The following is a 21,230-nucleotide window of genomic DNA, read 5'->3' as shown; positions in this document are numbered from 1 at the left end:
TTCAGTCTCACACCCAGAAAGCACATGTCCTGAGAGGGTACTAGACTGGACTTTATTTCGTTCACAGAATACCCCAGGCATCTTAACACTGCCATCACATACTGTAAATGATGAAGAAGCTCGTCCTTTTCTTGGGCCAGAATCAGGCAATCGTCCAAATAAGGATAGATTTGTATTCCTCTTAGCCGGAAGAAAGCTACCACTGGAGCCAGAACCTTCGTGAACACTCTGGGCGCAGTAGATAAGCCAAAGGGCAATGCAGAGAACTGATAATGTGAAGTCCCAGCCCAAAACGCAGATACTTCCTGCAACTGGGCCTGATAGGAACATGAAGGTAAGCTTCCTTGAGATCCAGAGTCACCATCCAGTGATCTTTGCCCAGCAGAGGTAAAAGCTGTTGTAACGTCAACATTTTGAACTTGGGAATGTCCAGATATGTGTTGAGGATAGATAAATCCAAAATTGGTCTCCACGTGTTTCCTTTCTTTGGTACTAGAAACAGGCGAGAATAAAATCCTAGGCCCACTTCTGGCAGAGGGACCGGTTGTATGGCCCCTATTTGAAGTAGTAGAGAAATTTGTTTGTGAGCCTCTAGTCTTTGCTGAGGAGGAACGTCCGGCATGCCTTTGAAAGGAGGCAAGGTATGGAAATAAAACTTGTAACCCTGATGTATGATATCCAATACCCATTTGTCTTGGGTAATCAACATCCAATTTTCCTTGAAGAGTGCTAACCTTCCTCCCAAAGGTGCTGCCAGGCAAGAAGGATCTGGCAGCTGAAAAGTAGGTCATTGGGCCTGTTTACGAAAGGACTGGCCCCTGCCCTCACCGAAGATTGTGCAGGTGAACTCCCTGTTCTAGGTCTGAAAGAACTCTGAGCTCTGCCCCTACCACGCCTAGATCTACCCCTAGACTGAGAATCATAAGAAGGATACGTCCACCCCTTAGCAGGCCAATTCCTACTAAACTGGAGGCTGAACTTGCAAAAATCTTTAACAGCCTGCATAGACTTAGCCTTGTCTTCCATTTTCTTCAAGACTGACTCCACAGGTGAACCAAACAACACATCAGACTGCAAAGGAGCATCCAAAATCCTTGTCTTAACATGGTCAGATAAATTCTGATCCTTCAGCCAGGCGTGCCTGCGAAGAACTGAGCCAGTGGCAGCCACCCTAGACGAGGCCTGCACAGCATCAAAACCACACTGTAATGAATGCTTACCCACCTGTTCAGAGACATGCACCAAATCTTGTAATTCCTTACACTCAATGCCTTCCGCCAGAGCATCCACCTTAGACTTCAACTGAGAAAGAAGAAAGTTTTGATATTTCAACATATGAAACTGGCAATTCAAAGCCCTCATAGCTAAGGTAGAAGATGTATAGACCTTCTTTCCCCATCTATCCAAAGCTCTGGCTCCTTTATCTAGAGGAACCGGATTTTTTACAACAGAGGCCTTGACACCCTTAGGCCCCTGACTAATAGTTTCTGGGTCTGCCCTAGGACTCTTATAAAGATATTTATGAGCCTCAGGCACCCTGTAATACCTATCCGGTTTAACAGGAGCAGGAGGCAGAGAATCAGGATTAAGTGAAGCCTCTGCAAACACATCTTCCACAACATCCAGAACAGGGGGTATAGCCAAGGGCCTATGCTGGGGTAACAGCAAAAATTCCCTAAGCCTTTTCCGAGAATCAGAGAAGTCCTGACCTACCCACTTAAAATGTTCCCTCATAGAATGAAGTGTCTCTGAAAAAGAAAAATCCTCTGGAGGAGAAGCAGAAGGAGTGGAATCATCTGCATCAGAATCAGAATAAGGAGAGTACTCCTGCAAGTCTTCAGCTGAAGACTCTGAAACATCGAAGCCTGCTCAAAACTTCCCAACTCTGGCTCCACCCTAGGCCTCTTATCAGGAGGGGGCAAAGAACCTCTAATCAGAGTAATCAAATCTTCTGCCATTTTAAGCATGTGCTTCTTATGCACAGACCCTGCTGAACTAGGAGTGACACCAACAGAAGCTAAAACTGGCCTGCCTCTGGGAGAAGCCTTGGAAACAGAAGGAGAAGGCCTAACCACCCTAGGAAGGGAGGGGAGTACAGTAACTTGAGAAGCCCCTTCAGCCTGACCTGCCTCCTGAGAGACCACCTCCTGCAAAATCAAAGTCTCCCCCTGAGACTCCAGAGAAGTCTCCGCCGGAACCACCGGTTCCACTGAAGCCTCTAAAGAACCGGCGTCCGGAACGGACGACTCATCTTGCCTGGGTTTAACTGCTTTGTCTTTGCGCTTCAAGAGAAGCGGCCGGAGAATCCGACGGCATATTATAATTGCACCGCTTCCCAAAGACCAGCCTAGCACAATCCAACCTTCGCTTAATAGTGCGTTTATTGAACCTAGCACAAAAGTGACACCCAACAACGTCGTGCTCAGGCCCCAAACAAGGAATACACAAAGAATGATAATCCCTATGCGGTATCTGTTTCCCACAAGAAATACAGTTATTCACTTTTTCTGACATCCGGTAAAACACTGAGGCAAGAAAAAACAAAAGTATTCCCCAACGGGGTACTTAGCCAACTTGGATTCGGTCTGAAACTCCAAATTCGAAAAATTTCAGAACGCCGAACGGCACTTGCAACGCTGCTTCTGCATCGGACCATGCGGCAAAAAAGACTGAGGAAATGACGTCGGTCATGCGCTTTTGTACCCTGACGTCCTGATGTCAGTTTTAAGCGCCTTGACCGACGTCAGCCTAATACTTTGGTATTCGGGCCGACCGAGGACAGCGGACTACCCATATGTAAGGACTGCAGCAATGTGAGATGAAGAACATCCACCGATGCTGGAGTGCCAAAGATCATTTCCAGAAGTTATTTAATTCCCTTTATTCTTTACCTGAGAACCCCAGCAAGACTGCCCGACATTCCACCCAGTCAGAGAGATCAAGCAGCAATAGAAATACAAAAGCTGCTATGAAAAAGTGTCATCCAAGAAGTTCCACTAGACCGATTAGGATCCGGATTTTACTCAAGATTCTTTTTAGTGCCGAAGAAAACAGGGGACTGGAAACCAATTTTACATCTCAGTATTCTGAACAAATTTGTCCTACAGTCAAAATTCCATATGGTCATGGTTCAGTTAATTCTTCCCTTCTTAGAGGAAGATGACAGGATGTGCTCTACCAACTTTCAAGATGCATATTACCACATAAAGGTGAACAAACACAACAGAAAGGTTCTCCGTTTCTGGCTAGCAGCTAGTCACTTCCAATTCAGAGTACTGCCCTTTGGCCTCACCACAGCCCCCACGGTGTTCACCAAATGCATGGCAACAGTCACAGCACACTTGAGGCTGCATGAATTCCGAGTGTTTCCTTACCTAGACGACTGACTTCTCACTGCTTCCACCAGGCATCTACTACTACAAACTATGGACTTCATTCTGGAATTATCCCAACAATTTGGTATTACGGTCAATCATGAGAAATCTCAACTAACCCCTTCTCAGGACAAGGAATTCATTGGAGCTCGCCTCAGCACTGCATCTTGTGTGGCATTGCTTCCCCTACACAGGCTGCAGAAAATACAGTCATAGGTTCATCCTCTCCTTCCCTGAAACAAAATACCTGCTCAGCAGATTCTACAGGCATTGGGCTCCATGGCAGAAGCTATTACATTAGTTCCAATGGCAAGATTTCACATGAGGCTTCTTCAATGGTTACTTGCAAACCAATGATCTGTTCTAACCCACTCCATGAATCATTTAGTTTTCATATCCAGCAGATGCAAAAATGACCTATTCTACTGGATGCAGACAGAGGAGATTCTTCTGGGTCGTCACTTTGTTCCCCCACAGCTCAAGGCTATACTGACCAGGGATGCTTCCCAGATGGGTGAGGGTGGGGTATTATCTCGGGAAGATGGTCCAAGGCACTGGGTCCCCCTCCGAGGCCAATCTGCATATCAATGTCTTAGAGCTTAGAGTGATTTTGGTGTTGCAAGCATTTCACTCTGCCTTACCTCAAGGGACGATAGCTATTCAGTCACACATGTCGGTAGTCTGGTACATCAACAAACAGGGGGAAGCCAAGTCCAATCCACTGTGTTGAGAAGCCCTCTGTGTGTGGCAATGGGCCATAACCTGCAACCATTTTCTGATAGCAATGCACATTAAGGGGAGTACAAACGTGACAGTGGACAAACTGAGCAGATGTATCATCATGCCTCATGAGTGGTCTCTGAACTCCAGAGTAGCAAAAATCATCTTTCATCACTGGGGCCAGCCTTGCTGTGACCTATTTGCTTCACGCCTAAATAAGTGCAGAAGCTACTTTGCCCTAATTCCCCCTCAGAGGGAATTCCCCAGAGATGCTCTTCTCCACGACCGATCCCTGGGTCTCCTTTATGCCTTCCCTCTGATACCTTTTTTTCTCAAGAAAGCAGCGTGGTTAAGAAGCAATGTGATCCTCATTGCTCCTTACCGGCCTAGACAGATATGGTTTTCCTTCCTCTGGCCTCACCTACTTTACCACCCATGGATTCTGTTCAAAGTTCTGGACCTTTTGTCCCATCCCCAGGGACTACTGCACCCTAACCTTTAGAATCTCAAGCTGACTGCTTGGTTTCTCCAATTCAGTTAGTCAGCAGGCACAATAATATTCCTTCTCCCGTGTGACACATTTTGCTGGCATCCCATAAACCATCCACCAGGAGTCTCTACCTTAGTAAATGGAACAGATAATCTATTTGAGCTTCTGATAATGGTCTAGATCCCTTTTCAGTGCCAGTAGAAAAAGTTCTGGAGTTTCTAGCTGCTATCTTTGGTAAAGAGGCTTCTGCTTCTACAATCAAGGTTATCCTAGCAGCTATTTTAAATTTCCATAATGGTATCGGGAACAGCCTCTGATCTCTCACAGGCTCTGTAAGGTTTTTCTTAAAGGCACCCCTCTGTTTGAAGCCTCCTTTTAAAGAGTCACTACTGGCATGGGACTTGACTGTAGTATTACAATCACTTGCTTCACCTCCGTTTGAACCTGCAGCTATCTGTGATTTAAAACTCCTTTCTTGGAAGGCATAACTTCTCATAGCCATCACATCGGCAAGGTGAGTCTCTGAATTACAGGCTCTATGCTCTAAAGCACCTTATTTAGTTTTCCATAAAGACAAGAGCATCATTCAGAACAAACCTGACCTTTCTTCAAGTGATTTCAGAGACGAATATCAACCAGTCCATAGACTTGCCTTTATTTTTTCCGAATTTTTCTAATAAAGGTGAGTACTGCCTGGATCTTTTGGATGTGCATAGGCAATTATGTTTCTGTCTGGATAGAACTAAGCAATTTAGACTATCAGAACAGTTATTTGTATCCTTTGTAAGTGCAACTTTAGGCAAACCTGTGTCTAAGGTTACTCTGTCAAGATGGTTAAGGAACTGCATATCTTTCATTTACATGAAACAAAAGCTAAGCCTCGCTATGCCAGTGAAGGCACATTCTATGAGATCTATGGCAACTGCAGCCGTTTTTCATTCTAAAACTTCCATGTCAGAAATTTGTACAGCTGCAGCTTGGGCTATGTCACATACTTTTATTACTCATTACAAGCTGGATATGGTCTCCAGGGGGAGGAGCCTCTTTTGGTTCTATGGTTCTCAGGAATATTCTTCCATAGGGCCACCCAGGATCTAACGTAGCTGGGGACTCTGTCCCACAAGTCAAGAATAGATAAAGACTGACAACATCAGATAAATGAGCTTTATCTTACCATAACGTTCCATCTGTGTTGTCGATCTTCATTTATTCTTGCACCCCTCCTGCCTGCCCCCTCCTTTAGACTTCTGGTAGAGTGACATCTTGTCCTGGGTTCTTATTGTTAGGGATGCCCTGGACAAGATTTCTAACATATATTAGAGTCTCTTCTTTATCTGATTGTAAACTCGATCTGAGGTAATGTGGAGAGGGCACTGTGGGTAGACTTGCAGCTGGAGAGATTTTTTTGGCTGATGCAAGCTATATATTGGCCGGATCACTTCAGAGGATTGGAACCGTAACCCCCAAGTCAAGAATAGATGAAGATCGACAACACAGATGGGCCATTATGGTAAGACATAACTTCTTTTTTCTCAAGTTCATTGCTCACCTCCTGCTTCTGCTATCATCCATTTACCCTTCTCCTCCTTCGTCACCACTTGACCCCATTGTGGTGTGTTCAAATCATTACCTTTGTTTAAACTATCTTTTAAAATATGCATGTCCAACTTATAAATCTCTCCTCACACACTAACCTCTGCTCCAGGGGCGGCTCGTGCTATCGGACTGCAGCTCTCCCACCTAGAAATAAAAAAAATAAAAAACATGAAACATAAACTTAAAAAAAAAATGTTCTTTTTTAACGAGTACCGGAACTGCCGCGCATGCGCAGACAGCCACGCAGATGCCCAGGAATCCGTGCAAACTCTGACTGTCTGAGTCAGCAGTCCAGATGCAGAGAAGGTATTTTCTGCCCTGCAGATGCCCAGGAATCTGTGTGGTAGACAACCGCACAGAACAGAGGTGCTCCGGACTGCTTGATCCGCAGACAGTACCAATCAGGAGAGAGGTGAGCAGAGATTCGTGTGCAGGATCAATCAGGAGTGAGGTAAGTTGAGCTGTTGCAGGGAAGCGTTAAGTCGAGCGTGGGTTTGCTGCTTCGAGACAATGGAGTTGGACCTTGTGTGTGGAGGTTTACTGTTTCCGGACCCATTTACAGGTAATGGAGTGTGTGTGTGTGTGTGTGTGTGTGTGTGTGTGTGTGTGTGCGCGCGCGCGCGTGAGTGTGATGCCCTTGGTAACACATAGTGGTGGGTAGAAATATTCAGGCTTGAACCCTGTACTTTGGATGCAGGTGGCAAGGACCTGAATTCCCTACCCACCACTATTTGTAAAATAATTGCCTCATATTTGTTCTGTTCCTCATAAAATCTGTGGTTTCTGTATCTTCATTTTTCCTTGCAAAGGTTTGTAGTGCAGTGGTGCACTGGTAGCATTGTTGCCTGACAGCTACAGGTTCTCTGGTTTGATTCTTGGCTGGGGTGCCTTCTGTGTGGAGTCTGCATGTCCTCCCATCCCTTACAAAGATGGGTCTGGAGTGTTTCTGCCTGCTCTGCTGAAAATTGGCTTTGTTTTGTTCCAAGTCAGACTAGTTACCCAGTTAACAAATGTTTACAAATAACAGGCATTTTAATTTCAGACTTCATATTCTTCAGAAAGTACATGGTAAAACAAAACCTTTTATTCTAGCAATTGTCTAAGTTTATAACAAGGATATTTGAAATTTGCCCATATTTTTGGGACTGTATTCCCCCATTATTGACCACGTCCAGGTATTTTGTGCTAAGGTTGAGAGCTATGGTGAGAACTGATTCACTGAATATGTTTGGCAGCTGTATTCCCAACATTATTTGCTTTTTTCAGGTGTTTTTTGCTAAGAGGTTGACAGCTATGGTGAGAACTGAATTCACTAAATAGTAGCCATTTAAGTTTGTCTTCCTCTGTTTCAGCTGATTTGGCATAGTTGTATGTTTCTCTGACTGTTTTGCACAGGGTCCCCTGGGTTCAAGACGTGGCAGTGAAATGTATGGTGGTAACACAGCATTTTATTCAGCAACTTTCTAACTTTATACAAGTAATGTTTAAAATGTGTCCCTGGTTTTTAGCCTTTTGTCCCCCCCCCCCAATACATTTTGGCTTTTTCCTGATTTCTTGTCAGAGATACAGCTGAGTGTCAAGTAGATTTTACAAGGAGCTGAGAGCTGCAGGGGAACAGAAGTTTAGTGCTGCTTATGCTAAGTCTGCTTGCATTGTTAATAGCACAGCAGGTAGTGTACTTGCTTTTGATGCAGAAGGCTGTGGGTTCTACTCTCACAGTAGGTAGATGCATTGCTGATACTGTACTGTATTGTAAAGGGGGTGGATGCTGCAGTCCTTTTTGGCAAAGATAGCTAGTAACTATGAACCTGTTATCAGTTTGCTATCCATTCCCTATTACTAACTTATCATTTTTTAATGCATGCAACATAGGCAATGTATTCTTCAAGAGCAACAGGCACTTTATTTGTAGATGAAACAATGACATATAAAGTTGTTTGCTAGCAGCAACCTCTTTATTAGTTACAGATTTCTTTAATGTGGATTTTACTACTTCAGAGATTGTGCATATTTACTGATACTGGTGGACTATAAAAGGTTGTGTAGCGTTTTATAATGGAAATGTTCTGAATTGGACAGTTTTGTCATTGGTGCATGCATTTTGTTTCATTGTTTACTGGAAAAATGTTAAAAACAATAAATTTAAAATGCCCTGTAACAACTGTACTGTATTGTACAAGGAATATAATGTAATACAGTCAGGAAGGTGTATCAAAAAGCATGTGTATGTTTCATGTTCAAGGGGCCTATGATTTTGAAAACAGCCCAGAGTTAATCTTTATCTGCTACTGGCAAAATGTATTTTCTTTGAATGTGGGTTTCAATGCATGTGAGTTTCAAGAGCAGAGAAGTTTTAATGCTAAGTCTATTTTCATTGTGAGACTGCATTGCTTTGTTTAACAGATATCTATTATGGTTTGTGCTGTAAAATGCAAAATAAAACTTTCAAATGAAATCTAAATCATCGCAGAAGTAAAGCAGTATGCACATTACAGTGTTTATGGTAAATGGGGCAAAATAACCAAGGAATGGGACGGTGGAATGGCTGCAGGGGGGAGGCTCCATTCGACCATGATTTTGTGAGGGGGGGGGTGGGTAGCAAACTCAGACAGCCCCGGTTGAACTATATCTCTCAGTTGTCCATGTTTTTGCAGAATGAATAGATATTTGCTTCTTATTTTTGGTGTGTTCCTCATAAAATTTGTGGTTTTCTAGCAAATCATTTAGGAATTAAGTCATTAAATGACAGACATTGAGTTTCAGACGTCATAACCTTCAGAAAAATGCATGCTAATGCAAGACCTGTTATTCTATCAACTGTCTTAAGTTTATACAAGAGCAATTTTTAGTAGTGTTTGTATGTTCCCCCAATATATTTGGCCTTGTCCAGATTTCCTGCATTAAGAGGTTGAGAGGTACATGCAAATCGCTTTGTAAAATTAGGAATATCCAAACCTCTCAATTGTCCCCAATTTGTCTCAAAATGTTGCTCTCCCCTAATAATCCCTCCTCAAAATGGCAATTTTGGAAGAAAACATGGAATGTTTACAATTATATATAACTGTAATGATCAGAGTTATAGATTGCTTTTATTTCAGAAATGCATGTAGATTCTCTTATTTTGTTAGCTGCTCAAGTTAACAGTTTCGATTTTAAAAAGGTGTCCCTTTTTTGACAGGTTCCCAGCTGTATTGTGTGGCAACTTGATATTTTTACATCACATTTTTGGTCTGCTTTTCATTAAATTGTGGTTTTCTGGCAAATTAGTGGCAAGTCATTAAAGACTGAAGTTAGAAAATAATGGCAGACATTTGAGTTTCAGATTTCATACCCTTCAGAAAATTCGTACTAATGCAAGACCTACTACTGTTCTATTATCTAAGAGCAATATTTAAAATTTGTCCTTATTTTTGGGCCTGTGTCCCACTTCTAGTTCTATGTATGGCTTTGTCCAGATTTCTTGCTCTGAAGTTGAGAGGTATGAGTGTCAGAGCCATCACTGTCAGCCAGAGACATTTCAAATTGTGACATACTTGTTGCACCCCACTCCCCATTGTAGTGGCTCTGGATGTGTCCAAGGAAGGCAAGAGCAGTTATGCAGTCTAAGTGTGCAGAGTATTCCCCCATCCAAGGTAGACCACAAGTATGACCGTGGCTTTTCATCTGTCCTTGATTTTGCAGAATGTTCTGGTTTTCTGTCAGATTTTTATACTGTTGATTTATGCTTCTTATTATTCAGGAAATGCATGCTGTCACAGTGCCCTGTTGCTCTGTTTAAGTAGCAATGATTTAATGACCATCAGGTAAGCTTGTCAGAGATTGTAAGATGCAAGTAAGCTTTAATAAGCTTACTGTTAAAGAATTACCAGCATTGAAAGCCTTTTCATTGTTGCCATGCAGAGAATATTTACATGACTAGATAATGTATAAGCCTTGGGTATTGAAATGCATATGACAGTATTTGTAATAAAAGGACAGGATTACAGTACTTTCAGAAGCTCATTACATTTGTTGGAGACTTGCAGTTATCTTTACAGGCTTTACCCGTAAACTAAACAGAATGCCAATCTATCATGTGTGGTCCATAACTTGTGCAGTAATCCTTTAAGCAGTTTATCTTGAGCTTGTTTCTTGTTTACTATTCATTTTTTACTTTGATCATGTCTCCCCCATGAAACAAGTAGATAGTTGTGTCAAACAGCAGGTCTTTTTTTTGGATAAGAAACATTTTTACAAGTGGGGGTATCACAGAGATTGCTACTTTCAGCATGTTACTTGGTAATTTTATAAAGCTGAATATAAATTATAATTAGAACTGCAGTGCAAGGAGAAGTGGTTTGAGTTGAGTGCTGCTTGTTTTTTTATACTTGATTTTGACTGGCATTCCAGTAATGTATTTAAAAAGTAATTTATATTTTCATGCCTCACAACCTGTTTCCATCTGGATATTAAGTAAGTTGTCATGTAGCCAATGCACTGAAATATTTTTTTCTTCTACACTTCATTTTGTCTTGATTGGACTCTCGTAATGACTGTTTGGCACCCAGGGCAGCGTATTTAATTAAAGTTCCAGTTGTTGTGGTTTTCAGCATAGCTCCACCCCTTTCTAGTTGGCCCCACCCATTCAGCTGTCTCCTGCAGCCCTCCTTAATTTGAAGTCACCAGCCGCCACTGCTCTGCTCTTCCTTCAGCATTCTAGTCTAATTTCTCTTCGTCAGTATCAACCCCATAACATGCATTATTCCAGATATGCTCCTTTCGGCCTTCTGTACAACAGGAGGATGACCTCACTATCCTGGGATTCCACTCCCTACACTATACACTCCAGCAGATTCCCAGAGTTCATCACTGTCTCATTCATGCAGCATACCATAATTCAGCTTGGATGAATATTACCAGATCCTCTTCCTCCTCGCTCTTCAGTGTCCCACCAACAGTGTAAAAACTCCATGGACTCCCTCTCCAATTGGACAGTCACACACATATTTAATATAAACCCAGCTATCACTACTGACCACAACACACGCTGTCAGTTCTCTCTCTCTCTCTCTCTCTCTACAGGGTACCCCCATCTATGACTACTGCACTGATCTTCATTTTATCAGCATGCCATCTGATTTTGCTCTTCAGCCCCACTGCATTATCTAACATAAATATATTAAAAAGGACTTGCACTAGCACAGACAATCGTGTGGCAATTTGCTGTTTATGGACTTTTCTACTGAGAGCTGTTCTCTAACAATGACCCAATAAATCCTCTCAGAGAGTTACTTTATGATCCATTTCATCACAGTGAAGCCCAAACCATTCCCAGTTAATATTCATACCGTGACAGAATATTAACTTAGGACTCTAAGTTATAAATACTCCATATGTCCTACAGCATTTTAAGTATTTCAGAACAGAGTTTATTATCTCTCTCACATAGTTCTGAACCTCTGTAAAGACTTGCACTATAAATCGCTGCAAACAAAACATTCCAGAGTCCTAAGACCCCCCCCCCCTTTGAAGCAGTATTTCCTCAAGTCCTTTGCTACCCAGTGTTACAGCTTCAATAAAAAGTGCAGTGTGGGTATTTCAGAGCAGGGTTTATTATAACAGAACAGCATTATTTGTTAACTATGCTGGCTTCCATCTCTTAAAGTACAAAACAGAATGTTGCAGCTGCAATCAGAAAACTACTGCAATGTCAAATGTTGCCTTACAGAATTATTTTGAAATACTGTAGAATACTTCTCCATGATTATACAGTGGAATGCAAAATGTCACAGCTACAGTCAATGGCTTCCCCAAAAGATTTCAGAAAAAGAGCTTGTCAGTGCATAACAGGAAGAGGTTCCCCAAAAACAGTGATCTGATTTTGTTTCACATTCGTTTTGCACTTTAACTGAATGTGCACTATAGTTAAGCCAGATGTTATTTTGGGAATACTATGCCTGCACTGATGATCTTTTATTTAATTTCCAGTGATAGCTGGTGGCACAGTTCTACATTCCTCTTGCACACAGTAACCATTGCTGGAACATTACAAACTTGACATTCACATTGCAGAACAAAAGGGTTACACAGTCTAATCTCTGGGAACAGCCAACTTTGGTCCTATATTATGAATGTTTTAATTTACTGTTTCATTGTATCATACATTTACAAAATATCAATTCTGCCTGGTTTCACTCATCAAATTCAGTTGCTTCTAAGAATATTTTTTAATTTTAGCCACTCCAGTGGCATAGTGGGATAAAGCCATATCTATTGCCCACTAGATTTGATTAGCGGCTCAGGAGACAGATGGAGAGGCAGAGAGAATAGGCATGCCTTTTTGGGTTGGAGGGTGTTCATCAATGATAGTACCCAATGGGAAGTGTGGTCCAAAGACGTGTGATGCCCTCAAAAACATAGTCAAAGAACATGACAGTAGGGGAAGGGAGTGGGTAGAGTATATAAAAGAAACCCCCAGGACAGATGTAAATACGGCTGAGCTCACAGGGCACCCTTAAGATCAACAACCAGCCCCAGCAATACTGAGTAAGTCTGGAGGGGTCACAATATTAGCTGTTAAACCCAGCATAGGCATGGGGCACTGTGGAGCTGGGCCAGATGAATGATGTTAAAAGGGGGTTTCATTTTGATAGAAGGGGCTTTCATTTTTGTCACATATAAGAAATACTGAATTCACATTTCCATTATGTCAACAATGTGGAAAGCCACATTAATAATTGTGTGCGTGTTACTGTGCTATGTTAATTTAAACATACAGTGGAAATACATTATGATTAACACTTGCAATTTACCTGACCACACCTTTTGCTCATCTGTCATATCTTGTGATATATTTTAATGAGAACTGGAACAGTATTCTAAGCAAGTCAGGGGTTTAAAAATAATATCTAAAGTCCCTGACATTACTGACAAAAACATATGATTTTCAGACCCTTCTGATTTGCATTTTACATGTGGTCTAAAAATGTGTTCTTGACAACTTTATAACTGAATTCAGTGTATGAAAAAGACTGCCATCCTCACTTAGATTTTACCCCTTCTGCTTCTCTGAACCTAGCATAATCCGTTATTTGTGGCATCATAATCAACTGTAAAGAAATAAAGGACTATCTATGAGTGAGTATTAAAAAAAATGTTAGAGAACTGGAAACGAATGTCTAACTTCTGCACTGCTTTGCTGCCTCAGCAGCTTCTAAGTCAGCTTAAACATTGTACAAAAAATGATAAATCTGGAGCTACAGCCAAGGTTAAATAATATGGTGCATAGAAATGACAAAGCCCGCCAATTAAAAACATAATAAAAACATTTTAGAAAACATTACTGTAAACAAATATCCATAATTGTGCCAAAATGTTAATATTTCCAGCTCAGACTTTCAACACAATATCTCTGCACCAACAACTGAACTATGACCCTGAATCGTGCAACTTGTAACCAATACACAATTCACTAAAATGACCATGAAGCAACAGCTATAAATGAATGCGTGTAATGGCATACTACAGTAATAAAAAGGGATCCTTAAAATGACAACCAGGTAAATTTTAGACCAAAACCTCACCTTGTTAAAATGATATGACCTTACAAAACAATCAAATAGTTAAAACAAGCAGTACACTTTTTATCAACAATTACTCATAACTCTGCTAAAACTTTAGAAAAACATTATGTAAACTTGTAACATACCATCTAAGGACCACCACCACTACCCAAACTACAACACTGAATTAGTGCAACTCAAATCAGAAAATAATTGCAATATGACATTTACAAATTAAATTACAAAAAAGGACCCAACAACTGGATAGAAGTATCCCTAAAATGCCTACTCTCAAAATTTCATACCAAAATTCTACACAGTTAAAAAGTTATAACCTTGCACAGTGATTGATTTATTAAATAGGAAGCTGCTAAAACATAAAGAAGTAATCTCTTTTAACACAATTTTCAACAAATACCCATCACATATACATAGGTCTACGCAATACTTAACATTTTGAGAAAAAAAACTTTCACCATACTATATAACTTATGAAAATGACTGTCAGACAACATTTACAAATGGAATTGTGCAACAACACTCAACAGTTTAACAGCTGAATCCCTAAAATTCCTAACTTCAAAATTTCATACCATAATTCCACACACTGAAAAAGTTGTAACCTTGCATGACAATCAATTACTTAAAATGGAGGGAGGAACTATTTCACACTAAATATAATGTAAAGCATTTAATTATTATTCACAAACTATTAAATACAGAATTCAAAATGCAAAAAGGGAATAGTGACGCCTATTTTATAAGGGCAATAACGCACTTGGGATGGTGCATGATACAGATATTACAACATGCCCAGACTGTAAGGCGTTTTTCCTTCAAGTTCATGCCTCAACACACCTCTCGGCATACAGTAATATTTATACCTTGCACACCTCTTGTGTCTTTTTGCATAACAACATGCAAGTATACACACACACACACACACACACACACACACACACACACACACACACACACATATAAATATGTAATGGGTCCACTTCACATGACTGAAAGTTAAAATACTGAAATTCATCTTCAAAACACTGAAAACTCATTTGACTGAATTTCAGAACACTGAAAGCTGACAATGCTGAATTGCCAAATACAAAAAGGCAGTGTGTACAGTACTATAAGGTAAGTAAAGGGTATATGCTCTTTTCCCCACTGTAGAGTGATCCTGTATATATAGTTTAGGGGTGAGGGCTGTTGCAGCCCCCCCCCCCCAAGTACTTTAGTTTTATATCATCCAGTATCTGTTAATAAGGTAAGTAAGTAGTTTTTGATTTTGGAAAGAGTTGGTTGTTGGTGTGGTATGTGGCATTTTTGTCTTTTACAGTTCACATTTGCTGGGGAGAACTGTTGGTGATATTTGTACAGTTTATTGGTATTGTGAAGAATCTCCTGGATGGCTGATTGCCGAGGCGCTAGAGATTTGATGTTTTTAATAAAAGAGGTACCTATACTGGTCTTTGTCATTTACTCTTCTGTTCCTTTCGGTACCTGGTGGTTTTGTATTTGGTATTGTGAACCTAGGTTTTGTGAATGTTAATGTTATTTGTCATGAAATGTTTGGTATTCACGGATCTGTGCATTTTTTGTTATGTTAAGCTATTCACAGGTGAAGGGAAACACATGTCATGTCTATGGCTTAACATTTTGTATTTTGCAATTCAGCATTGTAAACTTTCAGTATTTCGAAATTCAGTCAAATGAGTTTTCAGTATTTTGAACATTCGGGATTGTGGACTCAGTCAAATGCATTTCGGTATTTTGAGCTTATATAAATATATATATATATATATATATATATATATATATATATATATATATGTTGTATCTTTCGGCTTTTCCCGGTTAGGGGTCGCAACAGCGGAACTCCAGTCTGCTAATGATTGGCAGTAGATTTTTACATACAGAGTTGCCAGCCCTGACGCACAACCTTCAACGAAGGTATGCCCATTCACACGTCTCCACACAGAAGCCGCTCTAGCTGTGAATCGAATAGGACATCTAATTATGAGGCAACGCTACCGCAGCACCACCACCGCAGTATATATATATATATATATATATATATATATATATATATATATATATATAAAAACACATATATAGATCTACATCCTCATTTCAGAATGTCGATATTCATATGGCTGAGATCATATGATCGAAATTTGAAATGTCAACCATATAATGAAAAATAAAAAACACAAAAAAACTTACCTTCATGCTGCTAGCGGGGGGGGGGGGGATCGCCCCCCTGCACCCCCCACACCCCACAGAACTTAAATATACCACTCTGAAATCGCACTACAATGTGGAAGTTGGAAATCTTTCCATTCCGCACTGTACGGAGATGCCGGTTCCACATGGTATGTCTCCGCCATACGAATGTCGACATTCTGAAATGTCGACCATGTGAAGGGAACCCATATAATATATATATATATATATATATATACATACATACATATATATATATATATATATATATACATACATACATGCATACACACACACACACACACACACACACATATATATATATATATATATCTATGGGTCTACTTCGATTGACAGTGTGTTTACTTGACTACAGTGTGACTTGTCACAGCAGCCACATTAGTGCTATGCAATACTTCACAGATGCAACCTGTGTACAAGGAGAAACAGTATTCGTAACAGCAGCTTTGTTTTCTGAGAGTAAACAAAGAGGGGGTGATAGTGCCAGGCAGAAACTGATGAATCATTTAATTAGGGATCTGAAGGATGGGATTGGGGGGGGGGGCTACTAGTGAGAGTGAAATATGCAACAGTTTGAAAAGGATTTTATACAGCATTTGTGAACCTGGAGCTAAAGGGTACAGGCACAATATGTAATACAGACTTTGGTGGTTTTCAATGTATGTCTAGTTTTGCCTCTTGTTTTAACTTTCTGCACGAGCTCTCTTGTTAACAGATGTCATGGGGAAAAACACTGTCTTGCAATTTGATGAAAATGTCTATAAAGAGAGTGACTAGCATGTTGATATACTGATTGTTAGGAAAGCAGTTCATTCTACAGTTTGCAATTCCTTTAGTAGGGCATCTTTTTGTGTTACAAAGTGCCTGCTGTATTTATAAATGCTGGGGGAGAGGGCAAATGTTTTTACGTGTACAAACTATAGTATATGGTTTGTGGTTAGATAATACATTTAACATTCTAATTTATACTGTAGAGTGAAAACTTTCAAGATGTCAGAGACATGATACTCAGTATTATCTTTCTGTACAGAACAAGAAAGTTAACATTTTTTGAAAAAAGTAAACAAAATCTGCCTGCCCCTACATTACCTGTAGTCAATGAATGCTGTATCACTATCTTGCAATAAACAATAGGACATATCTGTGGTTGCTGCTCCTCTGTTAAATTATTTTTTAGCAGTCTTAAATGACACAAATAATTTTGATAAACTAGCCTTTCCTAAAGGCTTGCAGCACTCTGTTATTATGTTTATCCTGGTTAAAATTACAAGCATCCATATTTCATCTATTATGTCTGCAAGGATTATTTAATCTCTAAACCTTATCAGATAGGTGGGATTCAGTCTGGAAGGGGATTGACACCGATACTTTAAGTCACAGGAAGCCACAATCACATTATAATTTTCTGTTTTTGTTTTTTAATCACATTATAATTTTCAATCCCAAATCTATTCCATAAACAGTTTCAATGTTCTCTCCAAGGCATCTAGCTGGAACATAAATTTGTACAGAAAATATCACACCGTTTGTGAAATGCAAAAAGATAACATACTGTCACCAGGCCAGACATATTGATACTTACACTGCTGAAATGGATTAATTATTTTAGGATGATTGCTGGGTGATTCTGCAGAACAGAAAAAGTCTGTACCTTGCTGTGAGCATGCCACAGGTTTTTCTTAAAAAAAAAAAAAAAAAAAAAATAGTGATGTAAACATTCAGTAATCTATTTTGGAAATTAATTAAAGCAGCATTTCATGAAAATGTTAAGCTAGAGGGTATACTGCAGTTCATCAAAATGAAGTTCAGATCACAGTTCATCAAATTTCAGAGTCAGAGAATCAGGAAATAAATCAGATTTTAAATTAAACTTATTTTTGTAGGAATGCAAATCCTCCCTACCCCATGTATCTCTGTTACTTAAATATTACAATTCTGATACTGTACCACCCTCACAGTTGAGGAATTTTCCTCATTAATGAATTCATACCAAACACTAAGTCCATGTAATCTCTTTAATTCAACATGACACTACACATTCAGCACCTTGTCTTACTCTCTGTGAATATGTGACCTTATAATTGTAATACTAAAGTAGTAAATTAGTAGGAGATGCAGCCTCAAACAGGAAGCTTACTTCACTCCCAAAAACATTCATTCTGTCGGTGTTCTTTATTTTGCCCATTTCCATGTTTTGCCTATTCAGTAAGTTGTGTTTGGTGATGTGAAAGTCACTACTTTGTGACTTGATGAGACATCATGATCTGTAATTAGAAATGCATCCCTTTACAGCATCACTGTGTACACCTGATGTCAGTCTAATAACATTCCCCTGCTGGACAGTGGGATATTACGAAAACAATCTGTAGAAATGCAGAAAAGACGAGAACACTTACAGAAACACACTTTTTAATTAGTGACATATTCGGCACAGGTTTTGGTAAAACCTGGAAAGAAATACTAGGTTAAAAGTTACATCATAACGTGGGAGTTTTTCTTCTCTACCACACAAAACCGTATATTCTTAAGTACAGCAAAACTACATACGTTCCATAATATACGAAATATGTACACATTCCAGTGAAACAGGAAATAATTCACACTACTTTAACCTCAGGCCGTGCACTCCATTGACTCAAAGGGTCTCTTGTTTCTGAAGAACACCAAGAACAATCAGAAGAACAGATGCTGAGGACATGTTTCTGTTGATATGCAGAAGACTGCAGAACTCGGCAAAACAAGTAATCATTAGGAAGACACATAATCTACCATATGGAAGAGACACACAGAGGTATCTGGTCACAAGTATCCCCCCAGTAGGAACAGACATGGACCTGTGTGGAGATGAAATCAAGAGAAGTTTACTGGATTATGTCCAACAGTGTGCTTACAACTTGACTAATGTTTTCTAGAATGAACAAACAGTACTACTGACCTATGCAGGTTACATCAGATGGCAGTACAATGACACAGGAGAACATACACACAATGTGTGGTGGGGCACGCAATCTACAAGGACACTGACTTATGGTTCCCCAAAAACTGAAATTCTGTTTTCATGAGACATAATCCACAAATTATTATTTTTATTGGAGATGTCCAGTTTTTACCCTGATATCATTAAAATTTTTAGTACCTCTATTCACACACACAGACACACACACACACACACACACACACACACACACACACACACACACACACACACACACACACACACACACACACACACACACACACACACACACTTACATGTGCTGTTCTGTGTACAGAACACTAAATGAAGTAAGTCCTCAGTATTGTAAGAAGAAATATAATGCTGAATCAATGTTCTAGCCAGAGGCAGACTATTGTTGAATGGGACCCTAGACAGGGTAATAGATCAGGGCCCCCTAGCCAGCACCCTCCTCAGGCATTCTAGTGCTCCATTACTTGGGCATCTCTCGCTAGTTACCGTAAACACTGTTCACATCTGTCAGTGTACACACTATTTTCTTCTTTACTTCTAAAATTATTACAGATATTTGGATTTAATTAAACATTTTTATTTTAAATTTTGTAACATAAAAAACAAGAGCCATTTGCTAAATGAAGCAATATACCATCACAAAGAAAAGAGACTTAGCATGAGCAACAATGGACTTCTCTGCCCCTGAAACTCACATTCATTGAAACTTAACATTCACAGAAAATGCATATGGCCAGTGGCGGATGAAGTGTACCTTTGAGCTGTTTTCAAACTATGGGCCTCCTGCACACATCACACATTTTTAGGGCCATGCATACATTCATGTGTTCTTTGATTCACCTTCCTGATAGTATTAAATTAGATTCCTTGTTTAGCACAGCACCACTTGTTAGTGTGTTTTATATTTGTAGCATTCAACATTTCTCCAGTAAGCAATGAAACAAAATATATGAACCAATAATGACAAAACTACCCATTTCAGAACATTTCAGCCATAAAAAGGCCATTCAAACGTCTGTAATTATACAGCCACCAACATCAGTCAATGTGTGCAATCCCTGTAGAAGCAAGTGTCACCTGAATATTTGCAATTAAAGAGAACTATAACTAATGAACAGGTTGCTGCTGGCAAACAACTTTGTATTTCAGCGTTTCACTGACACCGAACAACATGTCTCAGAAATTCTGAATGACATGAACAGACTGTAATCCTCATTCCTCAGTGGTCTACAAAAACAAAACAAAAAGAAAATGAAACGAGACCTGGCAGCTGGCAGTTGGTGTGGAGGTTTAAGGCACTTGCTTGCTTCTTAAGAATTAAATATTCAGAGTTTGACTCTGAGCAAAGTTACTTAACATGACAGTGCTCTTAACTGCAGCATTTTGCACAATCACACACACACACACACACACACACACACACACACACACACACACACACACACACACACACACACACACACACACACACACCTTCTTGTATATCCCCTGCTACTGGATCCACCATCATCTGTTTTTCTCCTACATGAGGTTTGGCAGGAAATCAATCGGGGGCTTGCTATCTCCCCCATTACAGTAGACATTGCCTTAAATCTCCCAGCAGTTTGACATTAGGACAATGTCCTATTGGGGCTTACAGAAGTTCTCTTATGTTGGGAGAACCTCTGCAAGGTCCTAATGCTTGCAGTGTTCCCTTGGAATTACCGAAGGTTACTTAAAGTTTTAGTTTCTTTTTTTATCGCAATCCAAGCCAGCATGGGGCCCTAGGCAACTGCATGGGTCGCCTAGTGCCAGATTAGACTCTGGTTCTAGCCAAAAGTGCCAAATAATCCCATGTTTTTGCAATACTCAAAATTTCCAAATTTAGGATTTACTGGTATTTTTTCAAGAATAATGGAAAACGGTCTCTTGCAATGTAGCATAAACAGTCCCAGGTCAGCACCATCACACACATCTGAGATTGCTCCATTTATGTCAGTAGATACTGCTGTTCTCTCCTTCCTGGCCATGGGGTCAAAAATAAAGTACACTTGTGTAAAATCTTACCATAACAGTAGATGTCCTTCTCTTCACTGTTGCAGTATTCATTACAATAGGGATCCTCTGCCAAAGGCAGCCTGATATCCAGCCCATATACCAAAGCCTTTAGGTTGCTTTAAGGTACACCGTACATCACACGTATGCTCCTCGCATAATGTAGGGCATAAAGGTGATGTCTGGACGTACCATTCTCAGAACTGAGAACCCCAGTAGGAACTCCAGTCCAAGGAGTAGAGAAGTAATCAGTACATTCA

At 40.1% G+C, this 21,230-nt stretch overlaps 1 protein-coding gene across 1 annotated transcript in view; it reads right to left on the bottom strand.

Annotated features, from left to right (window-relative positions):
* Positions 1-21,230, bottom strand: part of LOC122799161 (E3 ubiquitin-protein ligase RNF135-like) — a 159,431-nt gene that overhangs the window by 10,944 nt on the left and 127,257 nt on the right. Inside the window, exon 5 of the mRNA XM_044068047.1 lies at positions 17,551-17,646. Within this exon, the coding sequence (XP_043923982.1) occupies positions 17,551-17,646 (96 nt within the window). The remainder of the gene's footprint in view (positions 1-17,550; positions 17,647-21,230) is intronic.

The sequence above is a fragment of the Protopterus annectens genome, chromosome 4.part0 (assembly GCF_019279795.1).
Source record: "Protopterus annectens isolate FY-2018-M chromosome 4.part0, PAN1.0, whole genome shotgun sequence".
Classification (NCBI taxonomy): domain Eukaryota; kingdom Metazoa; phylum Chordata; order Ceratodontiformes; family Protopteridae; genus Protopterus; species Protopterus annectens.
The sequence above is the reverse complement of the archived record's forward strand: the minus strand, read 5'-3'. Positions and strand labels throughout refer to the sequence as shown.